This window comes from Ornithorhynchus anatinus, chromosome 8 (assembly GCF_004115215.2).
Source record: "Ornithorhynchus anatinus isolate Pmale09 chromosome 8, mOrnAna1.pri.v4, whole genome shotgun sequence".
Taxonomy (NCBI): Eukaryota; Metazoa; Chordata; class Mammalia; order Monotremata; family Ornithorhynchidae; genus Ornithorhynchus; species Ornithorhynchus anatinus.
Genome location: NC_041735.1, coordinates 51,347,835 through 51,373,311, shown reverse-complemented (window position 1 = coordinate 51,373,311; position 25,477 = coordinate 51,347,835). Strand labels below are relative to the sequence as shown.

Below are 25,477 nucleotides of genomic sequence, written 5' to 3'. Positions count from 1 at the left end.
TTCTTTCCTTTCCTTTACAGCTTATTGAAGCGGGAATGGTTCTTGATTCTGAAAACTTTAACTATGTTATCAGTGTTTTACACCAATTACAAGCCTCCAAACAGCATATAAATGCGGTATTGGAAATGAAATCGAGGTGAGAGCACTTCGTAAGTTTGAGAGAGAGAAAGAGAGAGAGAGAGAGAGTGTATGTGTGTGTACGTGTACTTGTGTGCATATATGGAACCTGATAGTGAGTTTTTAAAAGTACAGATATCCACAGAAATTATATGTAGAGTTTTCCCCTATTACATAGTCACACATTTACCCCACTATCCCCTTTGTCCCATCCCCAGTCACATACATATTCACTGTCATATATGTTTTACACAACCTTTCCCATTATTAATTTTGGACACTGATAGCATCCATTAGTGGGTAGAGTGTGCAATTCTGTTTTTCTCCCATTATAGTTTTTGTTGTAGATTTCTCCCACATCTCTCCCAAAAAGCTAAGATCGCAAATGCAGAGGCAACAAAATGTCTCCTCTCTGCTCCCCAATACTTCCACATCTGCTGTCCTCACCCTCCAAGAGTCAGCAGTGGCAACAAATTTAGAACTCTGATAAACGGAATTTGCCCAGACCACCAAGTTGAGCATAAGCCAGTACCCAGGAATCCAGTATCCTTAACACATCTTGGATCTTGTTGGAACGGCAAAGAGTGCATGAAGTTCTGCCCATCATGCAGACTGCAGTTGTTTATGCACAGTTATCTCTATGAATACTAGGATCTGTAATTCCATGACTTAAAGGGAGTTCCCTGTGGGGGAAAATTTACCCCCTGTGACTGCGTCACATTCATTCACCATACTGCAGCCCTCCATCTTGAACTCAGTTCTAAATGGAGAGACATGCTGGGGAGCTACTTGAGGTAGACCCATACCCAACATAGTAGCCCACCCTGACCTATAAGACCAAATGAATTTGGGACCAACAGTCTGACTACAGTGGATTCTTAAAGAGCAGCTTTGTGTGCTGGTACACACCACCATTCTCTTTCAAGCTGATGATGATAGCAGCAGAATTGAGTTTCTTTTGCTTATAAAAAAAATCAAGTCCCAATGAAGTATGTGAAGACCATGCTAGAGTAGATCAGTTTCTAGCTTCTGGTTCCAGAAGAGAGTTATTATTATTATTGATATTTATAAAACAGTATGTGCCAAAAACTGGGTTAGGTACGAGGTAATCAGATCACATATGGGGCTCTCAGTCTAATTAAGAGAACAGGTATTGAATCCCCATAGTGCTGATGGAGGGAACTGAGGCACAGAGAAGTTAAGTGACTTTCCCGAGGTCATACAGCAGGCAAGTGGTGAAGTCAGGATTAGAACCCAGAGCCTCCGACTCCCAGGGCTATGTTCTTTCTACACTGCTTATCTGACCATGCTACTTCTCTTCCTTTCTAGTGGCTCTGAAACATCCAGTATATAGTATCAATCCAATCATAGTTATTGAGTGCTTACAGCATACAGAAAGCACTCTACTAAGTGCTTAGGGAAGTACAGTATAACAGAGTTGGTAAACATAGTCCCTGCCCACAAGGAGTTTACAGTCTAGACAGGAGACAAACAGAAATATAAATAAATATGGATAAATAATAATACATAAATTGTGGTCGCCCCACAGGTGTGTTTAATGTCTAATCTTCAAATTCTCTCTGGGTGAGCTGGTGAATCTTCAAATTTTCTCTGGATGGACTGGGAAATGGATTGGTTCCAGAGTCCAGTTGGAGTTCTCAGCCATAATAGAGGGTCCCAGAAAGGCCAGGAAAAGCAAAATCTTAGGATATCCCTCTTTTAAGTGGATGTGGACGTAAACTGGTCTCACCTTGTGGGGGCCTGTCAGCTAAGGTAGGGAGGTAGGGAGAAGTCGCCCTAGTGGTTCTAAACTGGAGCAAATTGCCCCAATCATTTCCACACTGGCTAAGTCAAATTTTCAGTCCTGCAAGTTGGCTGCTCAGCTGACATATGCCCCACTCATATGGAGGAGTTTATTTTCCATGCAAAACAATCCAGTCCATGCCTTCTTTCTATATTTTGTCAAAGGCAACATCAAATTGACTGAACTCTAGGTGTCTAAAAACCATTTTTAGGAGATCTGTACAAACTCAACACCTAAATCAAACTTCTTGATTTCCTTTTTTCCCCATGTAAACAGTTACTTCTGGACCTAGAATAACTTCTGAGCTAAACAGGCTGAATGTACCTTCTAAAAAAAATTGAAGGCCTCTGTGAATTAATGACCATATTTTAGCAAATGCTCTCTCTTTTAGCAAATGCACTTTATAGCCAAAAATGAGTAATTGGGGAAATGAGAGGCATTTGAATTGAATGTGATGGGAGACTAGGAAAACACAGTGTGGTAATGTGACTGGGTATTTGTTATACCACTCTGTGGCTTGCAGGAATGCTTATTTTAAAAGCTTGTTTTCAAGCAGAATCAAAGAATCCTAGAGGTAGTACTATCAGTGGTTCATGACCATCAGGGAGCCAGTTGCAACATCTTTACTTCATTCTTTGTGCTTCTTTTGGTTTTAAACAACCGTATATTTCATCAGGTGTACTAGAAACTTTATACTATTTCAAATGATTTTAAACCTTCTTCATCAGAACCCCCTTATTTTGCCATTGAAACCATAATCGATATGTTGTAAGGGGAATACTTATAGTTAGACTTTACCTGAAGTTAATATTTTGATACTGAATTAAATGTATTGGTAGAAGTATTTGTGAATTAATTTTCTAAAGTATTGTCACTCAAGCCCAAGATAAATGTGATCATGATGTTTGTATACAGCTCTCGATATAATACAACATAAATTACTTTGCACTTTGGGATACTAAAAAGACATTTGTCCCCAGTCTTTGGATTATATGATAACCGACAAACTGGAATTAATGGTAACTGTTTTGTTAGTGAACAGAAGAATAACCTTTATCTCTTGTTTAAGGCTACGGGTGAAACAGTTTTCAAAGAGCTGGATTTACGATTTAGATTTAGCAATAGCTGAAATAGAGGTATGGCACCTGTAATTTGTTTTCTAAAATATATTGCCTGTAATATTGTCAAATGTTTTGAAGCAGAAAAATAATTTGAGTAGTAGCTGTTTTTTAATAAAAAGCTTTGGATTGGATGTGGTGGAGAATGGACATTTGCAGAATAATATTTTTTAGTTGTGCAGAAAAAAACCCACTAATTTGGGGTATTGGGGTGTGGTGAGAGGTAAGGGAATCCTTTCAATATCTCTGTTTTAGATTTTTTTAAGATTGGCAGGGGAAGGGTGATTGGATTATTTCTTCCCAGCTGAATTTGTTTCCAAATAAGGTGCTTGCATTGCTTTCCCTTCCTCTTCCTTTCACTGGTTGACCGCCCACCCCCAACTGCCACAGCAGGCCTCCTCTGGAGCTTCCTTTTTATGACAAAGAAAGCTCAGTCCCATAGAGCAGTGGCCCCTGCTGCTGGTGGTTGCTGACTGGAGGTTCAGCCCCCAAAGAGAGGGAAGGAACAGGATTCCAGGGAAGCAACAACAGTCCTAGGAAGGCACTGATGCATGTTGGTAGGGAAAGCTCAGCAGTGTGAGTGTGAGGTTATTTCTTTTATAAACAAAACCAAATTCCAGGTGAATCATCTAGCCGAAAAGCTAGCTCCTCTGTCAGTTACCTTTCTACAATCAATTCTTCTATAATGTGGGGGGTTGTCTTCCTGATGAATGATCCCATGTTAAGGAAAACCCATGTTTTAGTACTCTCCATGTCCAGTGCCGCTGACAAGCACAAAGCCATTTTTTCCCAGCACATGGTGTTCTATCCGAATCAGACCTGGATTGTCATAAGAATTTTCCTTGATTCTGCCATCACATTCTGTCCAAAATGTGTAACGAAAGCACATGTTATGGTAGAACTGAATGTTTGGTTTGAAGAGGGATTAACTGTAGCCTCAGTCACATATGCAGGGCCCAAATCAGTGTGAATTTTGAATTAGTGACATCTGAATTAATGAGCTAAATGTATTGAATCGAAACATAAATTATTGAAAAGGAGACATTTTCAGATCAAAAAAAATCCAACTCACCTGCTGAGCCTTAAGCAACAGAGTTTCCCTGTTCTTCACATGGAGGTTGAAAAATCTAGGAAGAGATTGGAATAGACACCAATCAGCTTGCCAGACTCATGCATGTACACCCTGCTTAGTGACACACAAAAAGTTGCTGTCACTGAGTAGCAGGAGCAAAGAAGAATAGAATCCACACCCATTACAGTGGCTGGGTTCGCAGTATTTCCACCGGTGTTCAGTGTAACTCACAAGAGCCATGGCTGTAGCCTGTATATATTCTTACCTGCTTCTGCAGTTGGCAGTCGGCTTATTAGTTGGCTTCCCACCATTGTCACCTCTGCCATCCTAGCCTGTGCTGCCAGAATCTGGACGGAGGCTGAGGTAAAGACCGTGATATGGTGGTGGACAGAAAGGAGAGATTCTAATAATTCTCTTGAAGGTTTGAGTGACCCCTATAAGTATTTTTCCCTAAGAGTGAGGCCAGAGGACTCTTTTTGTGCCAAGTTCACTTGATTTATTCACTTTGCATTGGGGAAAACCAGGGAAGGCAAGAGACCCAAAGAAACAAAAGTTTCACAAGTCAATGTATGATACATAAATTTAAATAGATAAAAATGGTTTGAATGGCAGGAGTGTCAAGTGTAACAGTGGAATTAATGTAAACTTGTGGCTATGTATAGCCATTCAATTTTTAAGTATCTTCCCTACACACAAATCATGCTTAGATGATCCTGAAAAGGCTTTTTATAGCCTTTAAAAAAAGGCTTTACCTAAAGTAGGGACTTCATAAATAATGATGAAGACAGTCACAATGGCTCTTTAATACACAGATCCCTGAGATCTCTGAGTTGATGAATCGAACTAGTTTGTCAATTATCTTTTTTAAAGTTTGGTATTTATTATGTCTTTGGTCCTTTTCAACAGCATTGTAAAGAAAAGGGTGACTGGACTACACTTGGAAATTTATATATGACTATAAGAATGAGATATGAGAAATTTTCTGATCTTAAGAGATTTTCTATTTGTATTGCCGAAATGTTTACAGAAGACTGCACGAAGGAGAGACCAGATGTTGTTCCTTTTTGTGAATTTGCCGAAACAGGTGGAATTTCACTTCTGTTGAAAATTACATAATACCAGAGTGGGATGGTGCACTTTGGCAGGAATGGGTAGCTCGCCATACTGTTTCCAATGCTATGTACTTATTCTCCAGATGCAAAGATTTCAGATTTCATGCAACTCATGCCGAAGCCTTTCCTACCTATATTGTCACTGTAAATGACAGAGAAGTACACACAAATAAGGAGTTAAATATTTTGTTCTCTTAAAATCAAGACTCTTCAGGACTGATTAAAAGCTTCAGAATTAGTACTGGAACTGGAGCCAATTGTTCTAATTGAAGTAAAATCAATTTAAAGTAGAAGCTAACTCCTCAGCAAACTCTCCAATAACCGTTGAAGTCAAAAGTGAAATATACTGTTGATAATACCTTTCAAAGCATTTCCATAAATTTACTCTAAGAGAATAGTTTTGACATAGTTTGAGAGTTGCTACTATTCATATTCTGCTACTAACGGCTGTATTTTTCTTTTCAGTTGGTAAGGATTTACGAAACAATGGAGTAGATAAAACTTTTATAGGAAGAATTGGAATTAATGTGATGTACGCCTATCACAAATTACTGCAGTGGACCAAGGTATTTTATTGAGTGGTTTGATCTGGGCCAGAAAGTGTCAGTCTTAAAAATGTGGCAGTTGACACTTAAATCACTGATATAAAAGCAGTAAACTAGGAGTGACTAAAAATTCTTCCCAGGCGAGCTAGCCTCCCTTAGATAAGTGGGTGGGTGTCATTCGTAGTGCTGACCTTACTGGAAAAGACCAAATCTATAGTTAAACCTGGGAAGCGACATTTCTCTGGGGCACCCAAGCTCTCTGCATCATCTCTCCAGTATTTACAAGAAATTTCAGCTGGTTCCTCTAGATTGTAGCTCCTTGTGGGCAAAGAACGTGTCCGCCAATTTTGTTATATTTTACTCTCCCAAGCCCATAGTACATTGCTATCCACACAGTAAGCGGTACACAAATACGATGGATTTTAGCCACATACTATGCTTTATGAGGACACTGCTTAATCCCAGCACAGAGATATATAAGGAACTTGACACAGAAGACTATTTAAAGCGGCAGCCATCCGTTAAGGATGTCATGCTTAAAAATAGCCAAGCCAATCTGTTCCTGGCTTAGGGATAGCCAACATTCCAGTCCTTGCGCTGGGGGTTTCATGATTCAGTTGTCAGAAAGGAGCTCTGAGCTTAAAGGAAAAAGTAATTTATATTCAGCAAGCAGTTAAAGCATGCTGATTTCCCTTATTTTTACAGAGGTAACTCCTGGAGAAAGGGTCTGTTAAGTAAAATATATTTGTGCCTTGGTTAAATTTTGTAATCTCATTGACATTTATTTAAAAGTATATTGTCAAGAAAAAATATTGCCACTTTTAAATTTTTGAGTAGCTTTATTTCAACTAATACCTATTAAATGTCCACTATGTTTGGGACAGATGCTAAATATTGAAGAAGTGGCATTTAGTTCTTAATATGTGCTAAATACTGAGGTAGATATAGGGTATCAGGTTGCAAGTCTGTATGGAACAGCCTGTGCTAACTCAGTTTTATCTCCATCGTACATCTTAGAGAACTGAGGCCCTGAGAGGTTAAGTGACTTACCTTAGACCACCCAGTAGGCCAGTGCAGAGCTGGAACTAGAGCCCAGGTATTCTGATTCCCAGTCCCATGTACTTTCATTCATTTGTATTTATTGAGCGCTTACTGTGTGCAGAGCACTGAACTAAGCGCTTGGGAGAGTACAGTATAACAATAAACAGACACATTCCCTGCCCATAGCGAGCAGCCACTCTTTATCTTTGAATTAATAGGAATAGTTAAACACATTTCTTGATCTTGTAACATTTAATTTAATTTGTGAAAGATGGAGAGGTCTATATCTTAATTTTTAGAATAATAATAATTATGGCATTTGTTAAGTATTTGCTATGTGCCAACCACTGTTCTAAGCGCTGGCATTTGACCAGTGAATTTGGTAAAACTCACAATTTTAGTTTAGAAATCAAACAGTGGTATTTATTGAGTACCGATTGTGTGTAATGCAGTGCCCTATGCACCTGGGAGAGTAAAATACAATAAAGTTGGTAGGCACAATCCCTGCCCTCCAAATGCTTACAATTAGTGGGGAGACTGACTTTAAAATAAATTATGTGTAGAGGAAAGCAGTAGAGTTTAAGGATGTGTATATGTGCTATGTGGATGGGGGTGGGGAGAGTATCAAAGTCTTGAAAAGGTTCAGACCCAACTGCGTAGGTGACATAGAAGGGGACGCTAAGAGGATGGAGAAATGAGAGGTTAGTCAGGAAGGGCTTGAAAGAGATTATTTTAGTAAGGCTTTGATGGTGGGGAGAGCAGTAGTCTATTGGATATGAAACAGGAGGGAGTTCAAAGTGGTGGGGTGGGCATAAGCAAGAGATTGATGGCAAGAGATGAGATCTAGGTACACTAAGTAGGTTGGTAGTGGGGGGCCTGGGTTGTAGTGAGAGATGTGAGGTTAGTTAGGGGGAAGAAATGATTGAGTGTCTTAAAGCTAATGTTAAGGAGTTTGTTTCCAGCAATGGATGGGCAACAATTGGAAGTTTTTGAGCAATGGGGAAATGTGTGCAGAGCAGGTTGAATGAGAGAAGTGAGAGAATGAGAATAACTGTTTGTTTTATGGTACTTGTTAAGGGCTTATTATGTGTCAAACACTCTTCTAATAGGACAGGTCAATTAGGTCCGACACAGTCCCTGACCCTCATGGGACTCACAGTCTTAAAGTGGGAGGGAGAACAGGTATTGACTCCCCAGTGTACAGTTGAGGAAACTGAGGCACAGAGAAGTTAAGTGATTTGCCCAAGGTCACACTGCTTACAGTTGGCAAAGCAGTTGGCAGAGCCAGGATTAGAACATAGGTCTTCTGACTCCCAGGCCCATGCTCTTTCCACTAGGCCACAGTTTTGGACTTGTGAGACACGGAGTATGATCGTGTTGTCTACAGTGATGGGGAAGTCATGGGGAAAAGAGGAGAAGTTCTGCTGTGGACGTACTAAGTTTGAGGTGCCAGCAAGACATCCAAGTAGAGATGTCCAGGAAGTAGGAGGAAATGCAAGATAGCATACAGAGGATAGAAGTCGGGGCTGGAGATGTAGATTTGGAAGTCATCCTTGTGGTGATAGTAGTTGAAGCCGTGGGAGCAGATCAGTTCTCCAAGTGAGTGGATGTAGATGGAGAATATAGAAGGGGACCTAGAACTAATCATCCTCTTCCAGAGTCTTTGGGATCAGAGATATGCTTAGAGTGGTTCTACTGCCCTCAGGAGCAGAGACCTCACTCTTCCTCCCCAAAGAAATGTCCAGTGGTTAACATGGAACCAATGAGCTGTTTCAGTTACTCTGAATTACAGTTTACCTATTGAGAAACAGGTTGAGGTGGATGATTCTTTGGCCAATTATTCTAGTGTTCTTTTGTAAACATCACCCATCTTCCTAAAACAAAATTCCTGTGGGAAGTAGATTTACCTTTTCTTTAAGTATTGATTGTGATCATTTGTTTAGAAGAAAGCATTGCTAATCTTATTGAAGAAGTTTAAGATATCTACTAATAATTAGGTACAGTCTTCAAGTGACTTAGTTTGCTAATTAGAAGACTAATCTGAGTCGTATGTTGTGGGAATGATGACTACATAAAAAATATAATATTTGTAAATAGTAACAGTGGTATTTATTAAGCTCTTACTATGTGTCAGACACTCTACTAAATGCTGGAGTTGTTACAATATAAGCAGATTGGACATAATATCTATCCCACATGGGGCTCACAGTTCAAGTACAAGGGAGAACAATTCTCCAGTATCCATGTTTATTTCCCAAAAAAATTATCTGTATTTCTCTGCACCCTCCATCTGTTTCCTCATCTCCAGATCCAAATCACCAAAGACTTCCACCTTGCCATAGCTAATAGACTATTTTTGTATCCTAATCCTCCTCGACCTCTTAGTTCTCTGATTTGGTGGTCTACTCTCTGGTAATAATGTTATCTTACCTTGGTTTAACCCAGATGGTTTATCTTGGTTCTCCTCTTGCCTCTCTAGCCAGTCCTTCTCAGTCTCTTTCACCACCTCTTCCTTTGCCTATCAACTGCTGTGGAGATCCCCTCAGACTCTGCTGTGGGTCTCATACTCTTCTCCTTTAGTCACTCCCTCAGGGAGATTATTTCTGTGGCTTCATCAAACATTCAGTCTGTCGACAGTATTTATTGAGCACTTATCGAGTGCAGAGCACTGTAGTAAGCGCTTGGGAGAGTACAATAAAATAGTTGGTAGACATGTGCTGTCTAGAATTTACAGTCTAGAGGGGGAGACAGATACTAAAAGATGGGAGAAATGGCAGAATGTAAGGATAAGTATGTGTGCTGTGGGGTTGGGGCACGGTGAATATCAAGTGCTTCAGGGATACAGATCTGAGTGCGTAAAATGCTTCAATCCCAGGACAAGAAGGGGCCACCCCTTTGCAAAGACTCCCAGAATCAGTATGGCTGTAAAATGCCATTAGCCTGACTTCAGATGAAATTGACCCAATGTGTAAAGATCAGATAATACTAATGATACCTGTTTTATTTATTAGGTGTTACTGTATTTGTGCCAAGCACTGTACCAAACCTTGGGATAGAGACAAGACAATCAGATCAGATAGCTACCGCCTTCGTGTAGGTGACACAAAAATATCTCTCAGTAGCGTAGCCCTCTCCTCTCTCCATCTCTTCAGTCTCACAGTTCCTTTTGCTTCCAGGGCATCTCCACATGGATATCCTTGCAACATTATGATTTCCAGATGTCTCTGAACTCCTCATATTTCCTCCCTAATGTTTCCATCTCAGTTGACCCCACCACCTTCCTCCCTGACTCTGAAGTCCCCACTTTGGCAGTATCCTTGATTTCTTCCTCTCCGTCTACCCCTCGATCCTGTCAGTTTTCTTCTCCATATTTCTCAAATTAGACCCTTCTTCTCCATCCAAAAGGCCACCATTCTTGCCCAGGCACTTGACACTATTGGTTTCTTCACCGGTCTCACTGCCTCCAATCTCTCCCCTATAATGTTCGTACTTCACACTGATGCCTTGATCATTGTTGTGAGTAGTTTTGCATACATTCCTCCTCAAAAACAATCAGTGATTCCTCTTTGCATCAAACTCCTGACCTTTGGCTTTAAGTCAGTTGCCTGCTGTGTGATCTTGGGCAAGTCACTTATCTATGCCTGTTTCCTTAAGTGTAAAATGGGGATTTCATACCTGTTCTACCACTGTTGCCTAGTGGAAGTGCTAATGAGAAGCGAGATGGCCAAAAGTCTGGCACCTGACAGGAATCATGCCCTATGTAATTGAGAATTGGCTTTGTCTCTGTTATTGCTCTTTCTGCAATACTTTGTGACATTTAATTATATGTTTTCTTTATTTTGCTTTAGGGAAGGAAGGTACTAGATAAATTACTTGAACTGCAAATTCATTTCACAACTTTGAAAGGACTTACTGGTCCTGAGATGCTCGCCCCACGGTGCCAAATTGTTAACATTGCAGCAGAAATTTTTCTTAAATGTGGAAGCCTGGATGGTGCAATATGGGTATTGAGGGGTAAGTTCATTTGTACAATTTGTATAAGAATCAAGTATTAAATGAACGTGGCTCAAATTTTTATGTCACTCTTCTTCATTTTGTGAATAATCTAAAGCTGTTTTAATGGCAGATTTTCCAGCTGACTTAGGATAGATTATTGAAAAAGATCCTAAGCAGCAGATCTACAAAAAACATGGGGCTTTTTTCCCCAGAGATAATAAAAAGTGTACCTGTGCATAACTATCCTATACTTTGGAAAGATTCTTGTTCGGGTTCACTTGTTTATGAGGGTCTTGGTTTTTTTTAAATAAAAAACTTCATGAAGTTTAAAATTCCTTTATACTGAAAAATAAATAGATTCAGGTCTGACAGATTGGTTGGGGCAAAAGTAAGTCAAATTTCTCTCTTCTTTTCATTCAGTCCGTTCATTTGTTGTCTCTCTCCTCCATTTAGACTGTGAGCCCATTGTTGGGCAGGGATTGTCTCTCTCGGTTGCCGAATTGTACATTCCAAGTACTTAGTACAGTGCTCTGCATACAGTAAGTGCTCAGTGAATATGTATGAATGAATGAATGAATATGAAGTCCCTGCTAAAAAATGGGGCAATCATTGGAGCAATCAGAACAGACATTTGGGGTCTCATCAGGAGGGCAGAAGGCATATGAGGAAGGCTACTCCTGCCCCTCCCTTGGACCTTTTTGGCTCTGCTTAGGAAGCATCAAAGAGACAACAAAGGCAGTAGGATTAGAACACTGACGAGTGGGAATACCCATTTCCCCCTCCCACCAATAATATTGAACGTGTCATACAACAAAGAAATAGGTGGTCCACTAGAAGCCATATATCGCTATAGGCAGAATGAAAGGGAACATCATGAATGATCTTTTCATTATTTATTTATAAGATTATTTTTTTCCCGAATGAAAGGTATCCAAAAGGAATGGAATAAGGAGCACCTTGCAAGTAGGAGTGAAAGTAAAATTTCCTTTTCCCAGAATGCAAGTAGGCATTGCATGCAAGAGAAGATAACTGCCTAATATGAGAGCCTCAAGTGGGATTTAGGTAGGCTCTCAAATGGGATTTAGGAAGGCCTTTTCTCATTCTTTGTCCTTTCCTCATTCTCTCTTTGTCTCTCTTTCCTTGAGTTGTTGCTGTTCTTCAGCTGTTACAAAGCCCTAGCTTGGGCCTGGTCTCTCTTCCTTTCCTGTTAACTACCACAGCACTGTCCTCTCCTGGTTCTCCTCCTCTCTGGCCACTCATTCTTAGTCTCTTTTGCAGGCTGTTCCTCTGTCACCTAACCTCTAACAGTGGGAGTCCCTCATCCATTCCCTTGGAGAACTCATTCGCTCCCTTGGCTTCAAATACCATCTCTATGCAGGTGACTCCCAAATTCATTCATTCAATAGTATTTATTGAGCGCTTCCTATGTGCAGAGCACTGTACTAAGCGCTTGGAATGTACAAATCGGTAACAGATAGAGACAGTCCCCGCCCTTTGACGGGCTTACAGTCTAATTGGGGGAGACGGACAGACAAGAACAATAGCAATAAATAGAATCAAGGGGATGAACATCTCATTAAAACAATAGCAAATAGAGTCAAGGCGGTGTACATTTCATTAACAAAATAAATAGGGTAATGAAGATATATACAGTTGAGCGGACGAGTATAGTGCTGAGGGGATGGGAAGGGAGAGGGGGAGTAGCAGAGGGAAATGGGAAAAGAGGGTTTAGCTGCGGAGAGGTGAAGTGGGGAGGTAGAGGGAGAAGGGGAGCTCAGTTTGGGAAGGCCTCTTGGAGGAGGTGAGCTGTAAGTAGGGTTTGAAGAGAATTAGTTTGGCGGAGGTGAGGAAGGAGGGCATTCCAGGACCGTGGGAGAGCGTGGCCCAGGGGTCGATGGCGGGATAGGCGAGAACGGGGGATGGTGAGGAGGTGGGCGGTAGAGGAGCAGAGCGTGTGGGGTGGGCAGTGGAAAGAGATAAGGGAGGAGAGGTAGGAGGGGGCAAGGGGATGGAGAGCCTTGAAACCTAGAGTGAATCTTCATCAGCATCCCTGATCTCTCTCCTTCTCTGTAGTCTCAGTTTCTTCCTGCCTCAGGACATCTCCACTTGGATGTCCCCCCAACACCTCAGACTTAATGTGTCCCAAACACAACTCCTTATTTTCCCATCCAAACCCTGACCACCCCTGACTTTGCTGTCACTGTAGACAGCTCCACCATCCCTTCTGTTTCACAAGCCTATAACGTTGGCATTATCTTCAACTCTTCTCTCTCATTCAACCCACATATTCCATCTGTTACCAAGTCCTGTCAGTTCAACCTTCACAAAGTCACTAAAGTCCTCCCTTTCTTCTCCGTCTTAACTGCTACCCCATTAATCCAAGCATTTATCCTATCCCGCCTTGTTTACTATTTCAGCCTCCTTGCTGACCTCACTGTCTTCTGTCTCTCCCCACTCCAGTTCATACTTCACTCTGCTGCCTGGATCATTTTTCTCCAAAAATGTTCAGACCCTGTTTCCTCACTCCTCAAGAACCTCCAGTGGCTGCTCATCCACTTCCGTATCAAACAGAAACCTCTTACCATCAGCTTTAAAGCACGCAATCTCCTTGTGCCTTCGTACCTTACCTCCCAGCTTTCCTACCACAACTCAGCCTGCACATTTCATTCCTCTACCAAATATGTTACATTGTACTCTCCCAAGTACATAGTATAGTGCTCTGCACAGCATCAGCACTCAATAAATACAATTGATTGACTGAAAGGCAGTGCTGAAGGGTGCTACAGTGAGCGGGGGCTTTGTGCAATAAAGGAAAAATTATTTTACTGCCGTCAAGCAGAAGAAGCTGCAACTGTCTCCCTTCTCACTCCCTTCCCCCCCTTCCATTCCAGTCTCCCATTCTCTCCCCTGTCCCCCCTTCCCACTCCTGTCCCTCTTTCTACCCCTCTCCTTTCGATGCTCATCCCCTTTCTAATTCTATCCCCCTGTTTCCAAACCAGTTCCCCACTTCAAACTCCCTTTCTCCTTTTTTTCACTCTTCATTTACTCTACCCTGAGTCCCACAGCACTTATTTACATATCTGTAATTTATATTAGTGTCTGTCTCCCCCTCTAGACTGAAAGCTCCTTGAGGGCAAGGAATGTGTCTACCAACTTAAATTGTACCTTCCCAAGTGATTAATACAGTGCTCTGCACACAGGAGGTGCTCAATAAATAGGATTTATTGATTTTTTCTTTTCACTCCCTTTCCCCCTTTTCTCTTCTTTCCTCCTCTAACCAACCTAGAACAGGCAGGGCTGGTCCCCATAACTAGTTTCCTCATTCTCCCTACCCTAGACTGTGCATTAAGGGCAGTGGCATCTTTGGCAGATTAGTGGCTGTTTCAGTGGAGGGAAGCAGGAAGAGTGGGAGGCAAGAGAAAATTGAATAGCTGGGCCCTGGTCCAGCTTTGCCCTGACCCCACTCCCCCCATCCCATGCAAAACCATGGAAGATCAGACAGTAGCAGACAGTCCCGTCGATGGCCGACTGGGTTCTGTACGTCAACCTCGATCAGGGTGTAATGCTTTCCCTGCCACACGTTTACCTTCACAATATCACTAAAATCTGCCCTTTCCTATCCATCCAAACTTTTAACTCACTAATCCAAGCCCTTATCCTATCCCACTTTGATTACTGCATCAGTCTCCCCACTGACCTCCTTGCTTCCTGTCTTTCCCTCCTTCAGTCCATACTTCACACTGCTGCCCCAGTCATTTTTCAGAAAAAAACCTTCAGTCCATGTCTCCACTCCTCAAGGACCTCCAGTAGTAGGTGTCTCAGTCAGCTCACCCTCTCCTACCTTACCTTGCTGATGTCCTACTACCACCCAACGTACATGCTCTGCTCCTCCAACACCTGTACCTCTATCTCATCTATCTCTCTCCCAACTCCCTGCCACGTTCTCTCTCTGATGTTGAATGCCCTCCCCCTTCATATACAACAGACAGCCCATTCTCTTTACCTTCAAAGCTTTATTAAAATGACTCTCCTCCCCGAGGCCTTTCCCTCCTTCCTCTTCCTTCTGAATTGCACATGCACTGAGATCTATACTCTTTAAACACTTGATGTTCACCCCACCCTAAGCCCCACAGTAGTTAAGTACATATCCACAATTTATGTTAGTGTCTCTCTCACCCTCTAGACTTAAAGCTCCTTGTGAACCAGGAATATGTCTCCCAACTCTTTTGTATTTTACTCTTTCATTCAATAGTATTTATTGAGCACTTACTATGTGCAGAGCACTGTACTAAGTAAGAACTTTTCCAAGTCCTTAGTACAGTACTCTACATGCAGTAAGTGTGCAGTAAATACCATTGATTGATTACCCTGGAGTACCTGGTCCAGAGAGATGGGCTTTGGTGCTGGATAAGAAGTATTTCAGGGTACTTTCACTCCAGCTTGCAAGAGACACCAAGTGAACTGATAAAAAACATTCTTCAAGTACATGAAATGGAGAAAACAACTAGGCAAGGTGTTACGAAGGCATCCACGGCTAAAATGTTTTTCTTAGCATATAAAGTAGTGGTCCTAGATTAAATTGTGGTGTGCCCACAGAATGTTTTAGTCCTAATTAAGGGATTGCATAGAAATAATAAATTCATTACCAGGACTAATTGAGATCCAACTGACTGTTCTTAAGAAATTTAGAGGGGAAGTTGTGAAGTCAGTGTCAAAAGCGAATAACTGATCTTTGCAAATAGCTACTAGGACTAGAAGATTGCCAGTTTAACTACAGTCTATTAAAATAGTTCCAGAGATAACTCTTGGTGTAACTGACTATTGAGTTTCACTTCCATACCTGGTAAACTGAAAGAGTCTTTTAAAGAGCCAGACTAGAGATCCCGTAGAAAAGCCTCATCAGTCTGGAGACATCAGGAATTCTCTAAGGCCTCACTGAGCTTCTGAAATACTTTGAAGAAATCAGTGAACCTGCAAATAGTTGAACCATTGGATTTAGTGCATTTAGATTGTCAGAAAGCTTTCGGCAAGACCAAGCCTTTTTTTAAAGAAGTAAGTTATGGGCTTGAAGAGAACATACGTCTTGGGTAGACCTCTAAAGCAAGTCAAAGGTAGGGAGATAAAAGGTTAACTTTATTAGCTGAGAAGTGCAAATAATGGAGTTTCCCAAAGATCAGTGTTCAGACTGGTTTTATTTAATATTTTGCCGTGACCTAAAAGAGAATGAGCAGCAAAATCTCCCAAGGGGTGAAATGCTATATTGGATATAAACTGTAGGAAAGCTCTCCTAAAACAAAAGTGGCAGATGTACTCTTTTGGCAGAAAGTATGGGTTCATGCATGAAGAAGGAAGTAATCCAAATTACAACATGGTGATGGATTCTGAGTTGTCAGTCATGACTTAGGAAAGAGATCTTGGTGTCATTGTCAACTATGCTTCAAGTCATTGATTGTCAAAGCGTGGTGATAGCCAAAATGGCTAACAAAATTGTAGGTGTCCTTAGGAAAGTTAGAAAAATGTCATTGTTTTGCTGATATATGAGTATTTGTTAGTATCTTAAAGTGAAGATTATATATTATTTCCTCCACGTACTTTTTAATTTACTATATTAACATCTTTTTACTGATTTAGATGGGCCAGGTCACAGAGCAGTAAATGTTGGACAAATATGAAGTATTATTCAAATCCCAAGTAATAAAGGTTTTAACTAAAATAGTATTAGTTTCATTACCTAGTACAGTTTGACTTAATCTATAGAGCAAGGATAGACTTCAAGGCCAGGAGAGGAGATGGTGACTATTATGTCTATCATAAAATGTGGAGGTTAGATGGTAGGTGTAAACAAACTTGGGAAAGGTCTCTTCGCTCATGTCCCCTCTCAGTATTTGACCTTTCTGACTGAAGTCTACAAAATAGAGAAGCAGCATGGCATAGTGGATAGAGTACAGGGCAGGGAGTCGGAGGACCTGCATTCTAATTTCAGCTCTGCCACTTGCCTGCTTTGTGATCATGGGCAAATCACTTAACATTTTTGTGTCTGTTACCTCATTTGTAAAATGGGGATTACATCTTACTCCTTCCTACTTAGCCTGTAAGCCCTGTTTGAGCCAGAGATTGTGTCCAACCTGATTATCCTGTATTAACCCCAGCGATTAGTTCATTTCCTGGCACATAATAAGCGCTGAACAAGTACCAGTAAAAATACTAATAGGAATAATAATGAAGGATGTGGTCAAGGCAGACACAGCTGTTATTTAATAAATCCCCCACCTCCACAGTAAAGGACATCCTTTAGAGCTTAAATGAAATAGGTTCATGATAACTAAAAGGAAGCACTTCTTTAGACAGTGAGTGACCCGCATTAGAATTCATTATAGGAAGTTAGTTGTAGAGAGAGAAACCATTTTTAGAATTTAAGAGGATGTGGATAAAATTGTGGACTAGATTTCCGTAATAAGTAACTGATGGGAAAATTAGGGATGTTAGCAAGTACATCTGTAGCCATGAGATGGATGTAAGGAAATCAACCATCATAAGGTTTATTGTCACTATAAAATATATAGGTGGGTGAACCATTGTTCCGAGTATGGTGGGGAAGAAAGACATATACACCACCAAAGATGTAGGACTGCCCCTAAAAGAAGTGTAGCATATGCCGACACAGCCAGTCAGTTCACTTTCCCACATTCTTTCCCTGCTACTGATATAGTGTCATTCCTTGATCTAAAGTTAGATCAAACTGTATTCAGTAATGAAACTAATCCTATGTGTTTTACTTTGTTGTACTTTAGGAGAATGCATTTCATTGCACACAATAAATACCAGTTAAAACCTCTTTAATTTTGGACCTGAAAAACATTTAACATTTGCTATACGTATATTTTATAAATGTATACTGATTCATCCGAATCAGTAGAAAGATGTTTGAAATTGTAAATGCAAAAGTATTGGGGGGAATTGTATCATCAGCATCTTCGAAGATATCAGTTATTGCAAAGGTTTTTTTCAAGTTTTGTATCTTATAATGCTTTAAATAATGCCATTTTATAATTTATACCATTTCTGTAAAAGAATCAAAATTGTTAGTATCCTTCTTAATTGTCATGGATTAAGCTTCTAATGATAATTACCAGTATACTAAGATGTAAATAATATACTATACCTGTATGCTTATTTACCATATATTAATGTTAGTACTGTTTGGTTAAATATTAACTGTATATTTAAACATAAAATATTTATTCATTTAAGAGTCAGAATGGATAGTAAATACACCAACGTGGCCTTGTGATAGAGTGGATGTTCTCATGCGACATAACTTACTCTGCAAAATTGCACACCAAATTTTGGCTAAAAATTTATTCAGACAAACATTTGAAGTTTTGCAGAATCTTCCAGGTTTCCATAATTCTCAAGGTAAGTTAACACGAGCCCTGGATCATGTATCTCCTTTTTATGTGTCGTGTCAATTAGCAAATAAGTGAAGTTTCTTTCCTACCCCTGCTTTGTATGAGAGTCTTTTATTTGAATCTGATGAGTCTATTTTGCTTTTAACTAAAAATGGATAGAGTTGGCAGGATTAATTTTATATTTTGTTCATCATAATAGATATTCTGTATTGATGGATTTTTTTCCCTACAAAAATGGTCATGAGACTTAATTTTAATTTCTGAACCTGACTGTATCTGAGGGTTGAGGAAGATTTCTTCCAAGTGTTGGTCCTGGAAGCAGTAACTGGGAAGCTCTGAGCAACTGTTAGTGAAGATTAGAGGAAGGACTGCTCTATAAAAATTTTTTTTCTTCTTCTGCTTGTTCTCATTTGGGTACTGCTAATGTTTATCAAGCACTTTCCTTGTGTCTTTTGGGTCTCCATTAAGAGGGGAGAGGGAATTGTCATGCATGTTACAGCTACTAAACTGCCAAAGAAGCCACTGCACTTTTGGGGTATGTGGGGTAATAAACCTTTTTTTATTTCAGAAAATGTAGAGTTGAATCAGTACAGCCGTATTTTTAACAAACTTCTACGTGCCTGCGTAGAGAGCAACAGCCTTGGTATTTCATCTTCTGTAGCAGAATTCATGGTTTCAAAAAATATCCCTGTTGATTTTGCTTTTCTTAGAAGATTAATTACTGCTTTAGGGAGGAGTTGTTTGTGGCTTAAAGCTCGGGCCCATTACAAAAGTAAGTTACTTTTACAGTGTTTTCTCAATTGCATTGTTATAGTAATTTTTCCAAAAATTGTACAGTGCTCCCTAAAGATTCCTTGTTGCATGTGTATAATTTCAAGTGCAATTTTAAAATATTTTGACTGTAGTGGGGGTGTATTTTTTTTGCTAATATGGTGGGCTACTGCCATAAACTTTCTTGTGTGTATGCTTATAGTTTAAAATATATATATATAGATATAAATATGTATACTTCAGAAAATTGAATTTGCCTGAGAGATAGGAACTGAGTCCTATTTCCAGTCTAGCTCTGAAATTTGAGTGGAGAGAGGAAACTCCTAGACCTCACCTAGGTTCAGAAAAAGGACTCAAGCTTCTTTTTTAGCCTCCAAAGCCCCAAAGTCTGTAGGAGGTGGATTATTTTAGTCCCTCCGTACTCAAAACTCTATGCTGCGGGGGTGGGAGAGTTTACAGTAAATGCATATATAAGAAGAAAATTGAATTTCTCATATTTGGATTTACAATGGTTGGTAATATTTTTAACCATTCCTTCAGTTAATATTACAAAGAATTATATGTTCTCATAATTTAATGAAGATAAATTCCAGCCATAAAGTTGTTTACATTTAAACCCAGAATATTTATACACAGCCAACACAATTATTCTGGGGTTGATTATCCTGTTTAAATGCCCCCCTTCTTTTCTCCGGCTTTACCTTTTCGGTTTGCAGACCTCCAATGTGTTGGATAGAAAATTGAAAGGAGTTGTTCAAACCAGGTGATCTCACCAGTTGTATAAATCAAGGGGAAAGAAACTACTGAGTGAGGCTTTAAGAATCAGGGTTTTAGTTATCAGTGTTGTCCCAGACACTAATAAAATAGAAGGTAGACAGTGGAGGACATAGTGCATTCAAGTCATTGCTTGCAGAGGGAAGCCCATGCTTAATATCTAACTTTTCTCCCTTTGTGAAACATTTTCAAAATATATTTTAAAATAAGCAGTGCTAACACTTTAACTATTTTCCAATTGCTATGCTGTATCACTTCCAGGTGCTCTGTCATTGGGTTGTTACCCAACATTGGAGGGAAATTTATACCGAAAATTACTTCTAATTCCTTCTTACCTGTCTGAAATTGAGATGCTGTTAGCCATTGAAATCTTCCTTGTTTCAAATGCAAATAGTATTCAGAATCCTGGTGCTTCTGCTCAGACACTGCAGATAGTACTGAAAAGGTTTGTTGGCTATTTTGCTTTTCTAATATTTTTCAACACTGTTCAGAGTATAGAGATAATTAAGTCTTGATGGCATAAGAACATATTTGTTTCCTTACTATTTCAATTAAGAAACATTGACTATGTATATACGTAAGCATGGGTTCAGTATCATAGAACTCTTTCTAGCTAAGCAAGCCAATAAACTCTTGGAGAAAACCCAAATTCCAGGAAGAGAATTGAGCAGGTTTCAATTTCTGAACTAGTTTCCAGATCCAAAGAAAGGGGCCTCATCGATGCGGCACATGTATCACATCACCATCAGCAACTTCCTCAAAGTAGTTACCTGTGCAGAAGATGAGACACCACCAGTGGGAAAGCTTCAGAAATGAGACATGGTCCCTTTAATTCTGATGCAGTGTTCTGCAGCAATGATGTTATTGATAATGATGATGGGATATGAGTGGAGGGACTCTCTTATATCAGCCCATCGCTAATGTCCATAGTGTGTTCCATGTAGGTCATTAGCCCATTCAGATATACAAAGTAGAATGAAACTCAGCTTTATTGGTTTCCCAGTCATTTCTTTTACTGCTAAATAGGCAGCATGGCCTTAGGGATAGGGAACATGGGACTGGGATTCAGGAGACCCAGGTTTTGGTGCCAACTCTGCCCATAACCTGCTATATAACATGGGGCAAATCACTCATTCTCCGTTACGGATGAGGAAATGGAGGCACAGAAAGGTGAAGGTACCGCTCCCTTTTAGATTGTGAACACCATGTGGGAAAGGAGCTGTGTCTGATCTGCCTTGTATCTAGCTCACACTTTACACATTACTCTGACATGTAGCAAGCATGTAACAAGTACCTTTTTTTCATAACAGGTACATGTGATGTGTGTAACAGGTGTAATTCTGCTGTTAACACAGTATTGGCATGGCTGTGGATCCCCAAAATTACTTCTCTTTCTACTGCCATAGAAGATTTAGGGTTCCATTTTTGTGGTTATCTTTTTGGTCGCATACCACCACACTATTTTTGACCTCACTTGAGCTAAAACTGCTATTGTTTTCTTAATTTGTTTACTTTGAAATCTCTCTCTCTTTCTCTATGTCAACCATCAGCCTTACCTTCCCAAGTCTCTATTATTCATATCGCAGGTCGTCATCATCGTCATCAATGGTATTTATCAAGAGCTTACCCTGTGCAGAGCACTGTACTAAGCTCTTGAGAGAGTACAGTACAACAGAGTTGGTAGACATGTTCCCAGCCCACAATGAGCGTACAATCTAGAGCTCAAGAGCATCCCAAAAGCTGTGAACCCTATTGCATTCAAATGAGAAATTGTCTTAAGGCTGCTCAAAGGTTTGGCCTGTAAGGAAACCTGTTAACAGAAGTTACTACAAAATTGTGTGCCAACATTCAGGTCTTTCTGGCCACACAGGTTTTGCTGTAGTTCTAAATTATGCCCTTTTAGACTGTGAGCCCTTTGTTGGGCAGGGATTGTCTCTATCTATTACCCAACTGTACATTCCAAGTGCTTAGTACAGTGCTCTGCACATAGTAAACCCTCTATAAATACAATTGAATGAATGAATGAATCCACTGACAGCTACCCACCGGTTTTGCAGAATGTCCTCAGGGAACTAACCTATTTCTCTGTCTTATCTTCACTTTATATTTATATTGAAATGTATATTTATATATACATATATATTTCAATATAAATATATATTTCAGGCTGTATTCATTAACACAGGTTCATGATGATTATTTTGAATTTTAGGGGAAGACATTATGCAATTTCTTCATTAACTAACAACTTTTCACAGTATTGATATTGAATGTGCTTACAGTTATCCCTGGGGAAACATTCTCGGTGTATACAAGGAAGTATGAAACCACATAACATAAATCAATCACAGTTAAGGAGCTCAGTTCTCATGGTCTCAGGTTTCTTGTTCTGAAAAAAGTGAAAGAGCAGTGCATTTTTTAAAATAGAAGATATTTCTGAGAATGTGTGGTTCTGTTTTTCTGCCTCTATCTTCATATCAGTCATATTTATTGAGCACTTACTGTGTGTTTAGGCTGTAATTGTACCTTCAAATCCTTATTGAAGGCACATTTGCTCCAAGAGGCCTTCCCTGACTAAGTCCTCTATTCCTCTTCTCCCATTCCCTTCTGCATCCCCCTGACTTGCTCCCTTTTTTCATCCCCCCTGCTAGCCCCAAAGCACTTATGTACATATCTGTAATTATTTATATTAATATCTGCCTCCTCCTCTAGACTTGTTTCACTTTTTTCGAAACAAGAAATCTGAGGTAGGAGAACTTAGCTCCTTAATTGTGACTGATTTATGTTATGTGGTTTTACATGTACTTGTACTCACCTAGAATATTTCCCCAGCGATAATTGTGAGCACACTCAACATCATACTGCGAAAAGTTGTTAGTTAATGCAGAAGTTACTCATTGTGAGCAAGGAATGTTTCTGTTTACTGTTATATCGAACTCTTCCGACCATTTAGTACAGTGCTGTGCACATAGTAAGCACTCAATAGATACGATTGGCTAACAAGAATGTAACAGAGTTGGCAGATACATTCCATGCCCACAGTGAATTTACAGTCTAGGTGAGGAGGCATACATTAATATAAATAAATTGTGAATATGAATCAATCAGTCATGTTTATTGAGCACTTACGGGATGAGGTTACAATACTGTCAGCTGCTGTTGAGGTCTCAGAAGATATTCTGTTCAGTTCCCATGGGCTGCGTCCATTCTCCCTACCAGGTGTTTAACAGTGCATGCCACTGGAGAGCTAAATGTTTTTTTTGTGGATGGCTCAGTGCAAACCATCACTGTTATCCCAGAAAGGTCTCCAAGGTCTTTCACGCTGCCTAACGGTTGAGCTTGAGCAATGCTCACTTAAATTCATTCATTCAATCATATATATTGAGTATTTACTGGGTGTAGAGCACCGTACTAAGAGCTTGGAAAGTACAGTTCGGCAGCAGATAGAGACATGGCAAGAGACCAGAAGAGACGCACTGCTGTAATTTCATTGACAAAGTATACAAGTGTGAAAATATTTTTCATCAAAAACACACTTGATGGATACAACCACTCCATAAGCATCATTGTGTTTGAACTGAAGGATGATTTTACTCTTACACATCCACCCAGTGCTGTGTTTAATATATCACACACCCACTGAGCAAGCATTAACCAAGAGAACAATTTCTGTAGTTCTCATTATTACTCCTTGGCAGCCCTCAAACTAGAAAGTATTAATTCAGTCCTTGAATTTGTCACATTAAATTTCACTGCCAGCTTCTGCTCGGTCCCTAGCCAGGACATTTGCACGACCGTCACATGGCCTTTCTATCAGGTTTTCATGGAACTCTGTTGTTTTGGCTCTTGACACTGTTGTTTTGGCTCAGTTTCTTGGCAAGTTGTTTTGGCTTCCTGATTAATGTTGCAAACCAGGGCCCCAGATTGAGTGTAATCAATTATACCCATCCCAGGATTTATTTTTAAATGTTTGTTCAAATAAGTATGAAGACATTTGAAATATTACATTTGAGAAAAATTTTGCAATGTAATAGCTTTTCCTTGTGACATTCTAAAATACTTGTAGGTGTAATCCGTTAATCATAATTGGCCCCCCACTGTCCCCGTGAGGTAGCTCTAGAACATATTTAAAATTTTTTTTTTATTTTTCTGATATTTCCAAAGATCACTCGGTTGAGTTAGAAATAAGACCAAAGTCCATCATCCCAGTGCTTTTAACTCTTTAGCAAGTTTACAAATTGACCCACAAGTTGTGCTGTAATTTATGTGGACTGAGTTCATTAGAATACTGATTCCATTTTATTAACGTGTAACTTCTTGGGAAGGCTGGGGAGTTAAAAAAAAAAAAAATCTAGTCAATTTTTAGTACTTAGTCAATTGTTTTAAAGATAGTGACTGTTCTGTTAGCTCTTACTACTTTTTACCATCTTAAAATAGCAGTCAATCAAAGGTATTAGAGTGCTTACCATGTGCAGAGCACTAAACTAGGTGCTTGGGAGAGTAAAATAGAACTGAGTTGGTAGACACATTCCCTGCCTATATGGAGCTTTATTTTAATGTATTAAAATAAATTACAGATATTAAATTAAGTGCTCTGGGACTGAAGTTGGGGTGAAGATCAAGAGCCCAAAGGGTACAGATCCAAGTGTGTAAGCGTAGCAGAAGGAAGCGGGTGGATGGAAAATGAGGACTTACTCAGGGAAGGCCTTTAGAAGAAGAAGTGATTTTAATAAGGCTTTGAAGTTGGGGAGTGTGATGGGCTGTCATATTTGCAAGAGTAAGGCATGAGAGAAGAATGAGGTGCAGTGACTAGGTTGATATTAAAGGAGCGAAGTTTGTGAGCAGGGCTGTAGTAGGAAATCAGTGAGGTATTGTAGGATGGGGAGAGGTGATTGAGTGCTTTAAAGCCTAGGATAAGGAGTTTCAGTTTGTGGAGTTGGATAGGCATCAACAGGAGGGTCTTGAGGAGTGAAGAGTTGTGGACTGAACATACTTTTGAGAAATGATCTGGGTAGCAGAGTAGGGACTGGAGTAGGGAGAGACAGGGTACAGGGGGGTCAGTGAGAAGGTTGATGCCAGTAGTTTAGGTGAGATATGATAGGTTTTTAGATCAGTATAATAGTAGTTTGGATGGAGAGGAAAGGGGAGATTTTAGGGATATTGTGTACATAGAATTGACAGGATTTGATGATAGATTGAATATGTTGGTTGAGACTCCTATCTCTCTGGTTGTTCCTTCTCAGTGTCTTTCACAGGCTCCTCTTCTGTCTCCCACCCTCTAACTGAGGGAGTAGTTCCTCAAGGCTCAGTTCTGGGTCCCATTCTATTATCCATCTACACCCACTCTCTTGAAAAACTCATTCACTTCCACGGCTTCAATAGCCATCACTCTGCGGATGATTCCCAATTCTAGTTCTTCAGCTCTGACCGCTCTCATTCTCTGCAGTCTCACATTTCCTTCTGCCTTCAGGACATTGCTACTCGGATGTCCTGCCGACACCTAAAACTTAGCATGCCATTTATTAAGATTGTTCACATTAATAATATGTGTCTCGATTATCTGTAGAGAAATCTTAATTTGGCAAAGTCCCTGGGTAATTTACTCTGCCAATGCGTGATAACTTTGAAGAATATACACTAGTATAGAACAGCTGTCCTAGTATGGTCTGTCAGAGTACAGATCTGGGGGGCCCTAAGTCAGTCCAAAGAAGGCCCCAT

The 25,477-nt window shown here is 40.0% G+C and overlaps 1 protein-coding gene across 1 annotated transcript in view; it reads left to right on the top strand.

Moving 5' to 3' along the window:
• The window catches only part of TOPAZ1 (testis and ovary specific PAZ domain containing 1), a 61,246-nt gene that overhangs the window by 31,467 nt on the left and 4,302 nt on the right, over positions 1-25,477 (top strand). Inside the window, exons 13-20 of the mRNA XM_029071404.1 lie at positions 21-136; positions 2,991-3,057; positions 5,018-5,195; positions 5,689-5,789; positions 10,658-10,823; positions 18,057-18,221; positions 18,783-18,986; positions 20,021-20,204. Coding sequence (XP_028927237.1) covers positions 21-136; positions 2,991-3,057; positions 5,018-5,195; positions 5,689-5,789; positions 10,658-10,823; positions 18,057-18,221; positions 18,783-18,986; positions 20,021-20,204 — 1,181 coding nt within the window. The remainder of the gene's footprint in view (positions 1-20; positions 137-2,990; positions 3,058-5,017; positions 5,196-5,688; positions 5,790-10,657; positions 10,824-18,056; positions 18,222-18,782; positions 18,987-20,020; positions 20,205-25,477) is intronic.